Source organism: Austrofundulus limnaeus, unplaced genomic scaffold (genome assembly GCF_001266775.1).
Source record: "Austrofundulus limnaeus strain Quisiro unplaced genomic scaffold, Austrofundulus_limnaeus-1.0 Scaffold219, whole genome shotgun sequence".
NCBI classification, from domain to species: domain Eukaryota; kingdom Metazoa; phylum Chordata; class Actinopteri; order Cyprinodontiformes; family Rivulidae; genus Austrofundulus; species Austrofundulus limnaeus.
This window is the reverse complement of record NW_013952621.1, coordinates 502,255-511,413: the sequence shown is the minus strand read 5'-3', so window position 1 is coordinate 511,413 and position 9,159 is coordinate 502,255. Positions and strand designations below refer to the sequence as shown.

Here is a 9,159-nt window from a genome sequence, read left to right as displayed (position 1 = left end):
GCAAACCACTGTATTTACTGAGAAAAATGGTGACGTGTTCAATACTTATTTTACCCGCTGTACCTCAGATTTTGATTTTACAATTTAAGTTTCTTTAAAGACAACCTCAGTCCTCTCTAGGCCTGGCCCCGCTCAGACTAGCCAATTAGCCCCACCAGAAATGAAGTCTGCTTTCCATTTATCTTGATTGTCAGAACTTGAATCTACCACTGACGCCATAGAATGTGTTCCAGTTTCAAGTTGAAAGGCAGTAGGATTTGTTGATTTTCTTTCTGCTGCTCCCCTTTGCAGAAGTCAACACAGTGAGCAAACACAAATAAAAGATTAAGCAATTGTTTTAAGTCGGACGCCCTTCCTAAACCCTACCTGAGTTTAAATCTGCAGCCTCAGGATTACAAGACTGTGCCCCCCGTTGTACACAGTAACATGGGTAAATATTTTTAACAATACAAAACTAGAACCAGTATTGCACAAGTTTGCCACTGCTTGGAACCCCTGAATGTTCAGCTGATACAGATTAAAACGGAATTCATTCAAGCTCAAAGTTCTCCATTTAAAACTTCTGAATTAAAAGATACAAACTGAACTAATTCAAATTCATTTATTAAATTTTCACAAAATGAAGTCTTCTAAAAAAGTATAATGTTCAAATTTAGTAGATGAGCTACATAATTGTAGTATAATACATTGTCAGTATGGAAAGCTAGTGTACCACATAATCAAACCCCACCATAAAACAAACTGCACTCTTAACTCTAATTAAGTTTTTAGATATTATAAAGACATTTCCTTCTCGTCCAAACCAAATTCTTACAAGTTAGAATATTAATTACAAGAAATATCCAAAATAACTTTCATGGGGAAACTAAACTGAAAATATTTTTTAAATTTTCCAAGTTGCCGTTTAACATTTAATGGTTGGACAAGATTTGTCATCCTGAAAACCATAATTGAGTAGTTCCAAACCCGCAAAACCAGTTCAGATTCCTTAGCTGTCGTTCTTCCTCTGATAAATGACATCATGTTTCCCATCAGCTCAGCTCTAAATATTCACAGATACATTGTTCCTTTCCAGAACGAACACTGTTGATACATTTTTTTACAAGGAGTAACCAGAATGTCTCAGCTGTTTATGATAGAATGACACCCCATAAAGTTTTTAATTACATTGTTTCTGGTCATTCAAAATACTTCTGTCTGAAATTGAAATTTAAGTAGCGAAATGTAGATAATGGATGTTCATTTTAAAATCTTTATCTCATGTGAAATGTTTTGGGGACATATTTCAGACATTTCTGCGATAAGTTTTCATGTCAGATATCTGAAATTCAACTTGTGACTCGGTGAGATTGTGGATGTTTGAAATGTGTTTCTTCTAACTGAAACTTTTTTTCTGAAATCAGAAACATAAAAAGAAGTTCAAGGTTTGCAAAAACATGAACATGAATCACAACACTGACTATAACAGTGTATTTTTTTTATCAACTCCGACAGTGGAGCAGCATGTTCTAACAGTGTGAGTGTGATAGAAAATCAAGCCGACAGAAGTAACAATAAAAATGGCAATTACTTTAACATTCACAATACTTGAAAATAATTTGTGAATTTAATTTTGAGATTGAGTTTGTCAAAAATCTATGACTTTCTGAGTCAAAACTTCAAGTCTAGGAGGCCTTCCTATTGAAATCTCAGACTTGAAACTTGGAAATTCCAACTTCTGAGCACAAAACAAACACACTACATTTCTCAAAACTTTGGCTTTTCAAAAATGTTACTGTATCTACAACAGGTAACATGTTAACTGTTCATAAAGCCCCACTTCAAAGAACTACACTATCCCTTTAAGAAATGTAAAAATAAGAGATTAATAATCTCCAACCTGAAGAAAAAAGAGGCGTTGCGTGGCCTCTTGGATCAGCTCATCAGCCACGTCTTCAGGGTAAAACTTGGCCCTGAACTTGATGAACAAAGGGTTATTCTTCTTTACATCCTGAGCCGTCACCTGGGATTCAAACCCCCCAACAGGAGTGGAGGAGACCAAGAATAAACAAATAGAAGTCTCAGCAGGACCACATTGTGTCTCAATTCATGGGCTGCATCCTCACATCCTTCCCAGTCTGGGTGCATGAAACTACTGTGAAATGTGACGATCCAGCCTTCGCTTGACTTAAGTTTGCGTGACCACACCCCATTACCACAGTGATCAGTTTCATATCCGACTTATAATGTGTAGTGACATTTATTCACATGTCTTTTCACTGGAAGAATAACCTCACAATTAAAACGTTACACGTAAAAAAAAGGAAAACATTAATAATTTGGGTTTAGCTCCAGTATCAGTAATTTTAGTCGCATTTTATTTAACATCTTACGACATGAATTTCATCAGCATGTTGCTTAACTTACATTTAAAAACAAATTCTTTGGTCCGAGATGAATTTCCAAACGACACCGACTTGGTAAAACAGTAAAAACTCCACCATCTTCGTCTCTGTGTTTAGTTCGCTGTCGGCGCAATGAATCCTGGGATATCCTCAACCGGTGAGGATACTCAAACGCAGCCTTGATTTTGGAGATTTTGTGGGCCACAAGAGGAGGAGCCTTGGAATTGGGACATCACTGCGCGGGGCAGTGATGTACTGTATGCGGCCAACAAATGAGGATGCAGCCCCTGAATCGAGACACAGCTAATATTTATACAAAAGGAGCCCGAGAGGAGTTTGGATTTTTGACTCACCCTCTTGTTCATCTTAAGCCAGGTGGAGAAGCCTTTGCTGTCATGATACTGAAGGCCAAAGAACCAGGTTTCTCTTAGCCCGATTGTCTTCACCACCTAAACACATCAGTGAAAATCCTCAGGATTGTGTTTGTTTGTGTAAAATATGATTCCCTTCACATCGTACTTGGTCAAAAAGCTGTTTGCCACTTGTGCTGGGCAGAATGGCAAACTCCAGCTCTGCGTCCATCGTTGTGACTCGAACATTTATCTACAGGAGAAAAAGAGAGGAGAAAGCTCCCTGCTGTTCATTTATTTGATTCACCACGGAACCATTAAAAGGAGCATGCAGAGCTACTACTGAGTGGGAAAAGAACAGCAACTCTGTGACACTGTTTGCTTTTTTGAAACAAACTGGGCTAAATTTGATGTCTTCTTTAMAGCAAAAGGACCAAAAAGAAGAAGAAGTTTTTCTTACATTCTTCTGTTCAACCAGGAGCATCCAATCACAAGAGGTTGGTGGGGACTACAATCAAAAAATGAAGCCCATAGTGGATTTTAGATTTAACCGAGAACATGGGATTGATTCTGTTTATACAAGCGTGACGACTCAAAACACTGACATCACATGGTTTACAGATCAGTTAACCCAGAGTGACTTGTAAAAAGAAAAAAAAAAAGCACCGGGTAATTAAATTATTTCCAAGGATCATAAATATGATCCCCATTAGTGCCTATTTTATTGAAAACACACGCTGCAAATTACTGTTAGGTCTGTAAAATACCCAATTTAAAATAATTTCAAAAATGATACAGCTGGAATAAATTCTAGAAAACAATGACAAAACCTTAGAAACATACACTACACTATAAATATGGCCAAGAGATTGAAAGCTACAYGGAAACTAGCCAAACACGTTCACACATTAGAGTTAAAATCTAATATTTAGCACAAATAGAGCATAGAAAACAATACATATAAAAACAAATATTGATGCCTACTTACGGTTGACATTTGGGTGTTTTATGAACGGCTGAAAGCTGTCTTGAGAGAGGTGCTTGTTATGGCTTTTTCTCTGCAGTCATATGAAAGCGCTTGCAATACCAACAAGGATTACAGTGAGCGAGAATAGGCCATTGTGTTTGGTACTAAGTGCCTCTTGTTTAGTTAATCCACCTGCAGCCTTGGCCCAGACATTTTAAAGAGGCAGTCTTTACCTTCTGTAAACACTTCTGTAAAAACTGCTGAAMGGATTTAATTTTGTAGCACCCGTGCAATTTACGTTATTTGTATAAGAATAAAATTTAGCAGGGATTCAGGAGTAATTTGTGAAGAGTAAGGGAGTTACAACCTTTATCAAAAATTAAAAATGTATCTATTTTTGGCAAAYGCAACAGTGAAATATCTTTGTCTTTGCATGAAATATGTCCAAAATTATCTCCATGTTGAAAATAAAGTGCCTGATAAGCTTGCTGGAAGAAAGGCACAGCCCTCCAAAGATTTGTTGCTAAAAAGTGTTCCTGAGAAGTAAAAAAAAAGAAGAAAAAATGAAAAAGGTTGAAACCTGAACCGATGTTACGATTTAAAAAGAATGTATTATGTTTAAGGAGAAAAGGCTTCCCAACACAAGAGCTACATAAAAAGCACAATGATGGTGGTACAATGGCTCAGATTGAATTTGTTATGACTAATAAAGCGTGTCATGCCATCACCAATGAAACAATAAACTTTAATGTCAACTAAATAAAAGAAAATTTCAGATCATCTTACTGTGAACTGATTTGCAACAGTAAGTTTGTCAAGTCGCCACAACAGACATTTTTAAGTCTTTGTAGTAAATATTTTGTAAATGTATAAAAAAAATCTTAAGAATTTACTGATAGATACACCTAATAGGGTTAAGACGATTTCTTCTTTGTTTCTACAAAGAAGAACCCATCCAGAGGGCTTGCCTCAACACTGTTAAAGTTCAAAATCATACGTCAARTCGCCACAACAGACATTTTTAAGTCTTTGTAGTAAATATTTTGTAAATGTATAAAAAAAATCTTAAGAAATTTACGATAGATACACCTAATAGGGTTAAGACGATTTCTTCTTTGTTTCTACAAAGAAGAACCCATCCAGAGGACTTGCCTCAACACTGTTAAAGTTCAAAATCATACGTCAAAGTCCTGAAGCATTACAGACCTCAAATGCTWCTTCAAAGGCCTGAGACTTGCCACGTCAGTGGCCTAAATAATTTCATCAATGTCTTAAATCTCTACCTCAAAGTCCTCAACTGCTACCTCRTAGGATTGAATCATCACACCAATGTCCTAAGCTGCTATGTAAAATGGACAAAATCATAGGTCTTCAACTCTGTTCCYTGTGACCCACTGTCTTGCATGTTTTAGATGTTTCCCTGCTTTTGTATTCGAAAAATTWAAWTACCCACTTGGRATGTCATCAAKTTTAACAGAAGAMTGTCAATCACTCATTCATTTCCGTCAGTTGTGTTGAAGCAGAGAAACATCTAAAACGTGTAGGACATGGGTCACGAGGWCCAGGATTGAAGACCTTTTGCCTGAATCATTGCATCGAAGTCCTGAATCGCTATGCCAAAGGCCTGAATCAGAATGTGAAAGGCYTCAGTTGCTAAGTCAAAATCGTGAATTGTTTTGTCAAAGACTTGACCTTATGGGGCAGGGACCAAGGTCTCCGGTTTGAATCTCAGTTTTTCTGTGTGGGATACTCATGTGTCTCTGCATTGGCCCCATGGTATGATCATTTCTCCAAAGTGTACCCTATTTTTCACTTGGCAACCACTTGGAAAAGTTCCAACTTTACCTGTTTAGCTCAACTTAACTTGTTTAATTTGGGCTATTTTAAAAACTAGATTACATTCATGCAGAAAATTTTTAAACTCACAAGAGTTTCGATATCATGAAAGCACCATTTTCCATTGAATTTGTGGTGAATGTTTTGACTTTACGCTTCTTGCGTTTCTTGTACACGGTATTTTAAATTGAACATGTAGTTTAGGATTTGGAGACATTTATAATCTGGCACAAGAGGTTGAGGCATAAAGAAGAAATGTTTAAGATTCTTTGCTATATCCAGATCAGCAGTCAAATTTAAGAAAATTTCATTGCTTGACCACATTACCTCCTTTGTACAAAAGGTCATATTCCTTTAAGTTATTTCCCTTGGATTTGGGCACGTGTTCAGAGGGAACTCTGGAATCAAGACTTGTTCAGTAAATGTGTTTGCAAGTCATTGTCCACCTGCTGTAACTCTGGGTGTTCCTCGGGCCTCCAGAAGAACGCCGCTCTTTGACAGGGCATTTTGAGAGTGGAAAATATGGCAACAGAACTGAGCGGTGAGTATCAAACAAACAGACTTTCATCTTGAACTCATGGCTAGACTGAAGGTCTCCAAGGAAGCTGTGCACGAAACACTTTGTAGAAACAGAAACAGACTCATTTAGGCCAAACAAAAGTGACAGAGTTCTCGAGAGATTCTTAAAAAAATATTTAAAATGCTGCTCAGGAAAAYAAAAATGAAAATCCTGGTGGTGAAACAAATCCTATTTATGGAAGAGTCCAAATTAGATATACTGTATAAGGCAGCAACTGAAAGGTGTGTGTAAGGAGACACATGGTAAGTGTGTGGTTTTAACATGATGTTGACTGTCATTAACTTTTTCCTCTGTCCCAATCAGCAGATTTAAAGGCTGTTTAAGAGTTATAGACAGGCACATTTTTTCTCACATTTGCAACAGAATAAATTATATTTGAAACCAGCAGYCTTAATCTGTTTATTCTTTTGACGCAACTATCGGGTTTCAAAACGCAGTAACGTCTTTGACTTCGAAAAACAGTTTGACCTCTTACTCTTTAACTCGGCTATGGCACTATGTTTCCTATCATCACTATGAAGGCCATGCTCTTCTGGAAACCTGAAGCTTAGCCATATTTATAAGAGGTGAATACCAGCTGCATGTAGATTTAGCTGAGCAAGTAGGTGATTAAGGGAGGAAAAAATAAAATCGGACACAACTCAAGAAAATCTTTGAAAATTAAAAGTCAAAACAGTCAAAACAAGTTACACTGCCATCTCTTATCCACTGTTATAATATACACTCACTGACAAAAGTAAACCCAGAAATCATGGTGAAAATAATAATAAATTGCAAGTGTTGAAAGGTTATATGGATGTATAGCAGTAAATACAATCTCAGATCAAATGGATAACAAAGTTATCAGAATAGACACAGTCCTGGTCTTGTGTCAGCAGGGTGTGGCAACCCCTTAGGCTCAGTCGGATACAAGCAGTGATTGAACGCAAAACAGAGTCATACAGCTGTTGTTTCCTTTTCTGAAGCAACTTGGTCCAGAGCTGTTGTAACTGACCCTCGAGATTTGGAAAATCAGCACTGGGAAAGTGTTGACGTCCAAACTCTGACTAATCATTGGAGGATGTCAACACAACACAAGAAGTCCGTAGACACAGGTGTCATTTGTAAATGGGTGTTGTCTTGTTGAAAGACTATACCAGAGTGCTGTTTCAACAGGGGTAAGACATGAAGAAACAGGATGTCTGTAACATCAGGATCCCCTGGATCACCACCAGAAGTGACCTAAAGTCAGACCCTATGATTCCCCAAAATCATGAAGCCAGAAGTAACATTACTGTGTTTTCCACAACATTGGCAAGACTTTTCTCCACTTAGCACTCAATCTAATAACTAGTTAAAAAACAAAACAACTGGACTTTTATCCCGAAGGTGTTCGCTTCAGAACAGAAGTCCAGTTTAGTTTTTTTTAACCTGTTTTTAGATTGATCATGACCTGGWTGACTGAGAATAAACAAATAAAATAAAATAGTGGAAGCTAATGCTAAACAGCTAAACCTGTTGATGTTAGTTTGTTAGTTAGCAGACTTCAAGTTTGCAGAGTTTAATTTAGCAGAGGCTAACGGGTCTGCCAATGTTTTTAAATGGTTTTAGTCTGCTAAATGAAAAATTTATTCCACTATAAGCTGTTGGCTCAGTGTTTCCCAAAGTTGGGGTTGGGACCCAAAGTGGGGTCCCGAAACATCAAGGTGGGGTCCTGAAAAGATTTTCGGAATTAATTACATTTTTGCCTTAGTCGTTTCAAAGGAGTGAGGTTAGTATATTTAAAATGGATGAATGCAGTATAAAAATATTGTTACTTTGCCCATGTTTTGTTAACCTGATACAAATGTTTATCATCCAAAAATAGTTGGGGGCACAGGTCTCTGCTACTGTTATTTTGTGGGTCAAAAACTGAAAAGTTTGGGAACCACTGCACTTTGGTTCCCAAAGTTGGGCTTGGGACCCAATAATGGGTCATGAATCATCTTGGATAATCTCCAGAAATCAATTTAAAGGGTAATAAAATAATTGCTAATGTAATATTTTCCCTATAATTATTACAAAAACACACAAAAAGTATAAATAAGTATTTGTGTTTGTGTACAAGCTGTTTAGGTTGTCAAAAAGCCTGTGTTTTTAGGGTAATTAACAAAGTTTGTGTACTCTGACCAGTAATATTTGGGGTCACAAGTTTTTGCCATGGATATTTTTTGGGTCAGAAGATAAARAGTTTGGGAACCACTGTGTTAGTTGRTTAGCAAAGCATACCATGATAGAACACACTTCATGAGGTTCTGTAATGCCTGATATATAAAAAGACAATCATCTCTGGGTGTGGTCCATGGTGACAAGACCTTTTCTCATGAGTGGATGGGGAAGGATGTAAGTCCACCAAAAGTATTCCAGTGTTTAACCAGAGCCAGAGCTCACAGTACCAGCTCGTTCTGTGAGCGCCAATGAAAATTAGTAGCCTACTATCTCAACCTTTTGCTGGGCCAGAGGAAAGAACTGTGTCAGGAACTCCGGGTGGGCTCTGTGAACAACCAATGAAATTGTTGCAACACCATGTTTACAATTTCCAAGTTGCTTCCACTCTGCTTAGTTTAAGACCCAATTCTATACTTCAGAGTAAATGAAAAGTCAAATTAGCAGTGGAGTGATGGGACATTATATCTTTTATCATTCTGTAGTTTGCTAGTGTATTTTTTAAATCAACACTCAAGTAGTTAAATTGATTTGGAGCACGACAAAGAGATGCCTTCACAGTCACTGTTTTCAGTTAGACTGATAAACACTGTTTGAACACCATTTTATAAACATTTTTAGTTTTTTTTTTTTACATCACCAGATGTTGTTTATGGGTCCTGTTTTTAAACACTTGGAGTAATTTGTTCACAACAATGGTATGAAGAGAAATGCTGGTTGGCTGAACGTTCAAAAACACAAAAGTTATTTAAAAGAAGTATTTGGGTGAACTACTGGGAAAAATGTTAGGTTTAATGGCAGGTGCTCAACCACAATTACCCTAATTATGTAACAAAATAAAAAAGTATTTCCATATAA

The 9,159-nt window shown here is 37.1% G+C and overlaps 1 protein-coding gene across 2 annotated transcripts in view; it reads right to left on the bottom strand.

Annotated features, from left to right (window-relative positions):
- Positions 1 to 3,943, bottom strand: part of LOC106525228 (moesin) — a 19,261-nt gene extending 15,318 nt beyond the window's left edge. The window contains exons 1-5 of one of the 2 annotated variants that reach the window (XM_014019385.1): positions 3,723 to 3,943; positions 3,195 to 3,242; positions 2,904 to 2,987; positions 2,738 to 2,833; positions 1,880 to 2,002 (exon numbers count right to left, since the gene is read on the bottom strand). In XM_014019385.1, the coding sequence (XP_013874839.1) occupies positions 1,880 to 2,002; positions 2,738 to 2,833; positions 2,904 to 2,987; positions 3,195 to 3,242; positions 3,723 to 3,731 (360 nt within the window). In that variant the 5' untranslated portion in view covers positions 3,732 to 3,943. The remainder of the gene's footprint in view (positions 1 to 1,879; positions 2,003 to 2,737; positions 2,834 to 2,903; positions 2,988 to 3,194; positions 3,243 to 3,722) is intronic. The other variant, XM_014019386.1, reaches the window with a different exon arrangement.
- Between the last annotated feature and the right edge of the window lie 5,216 nt (positions 3,944 to 9,159).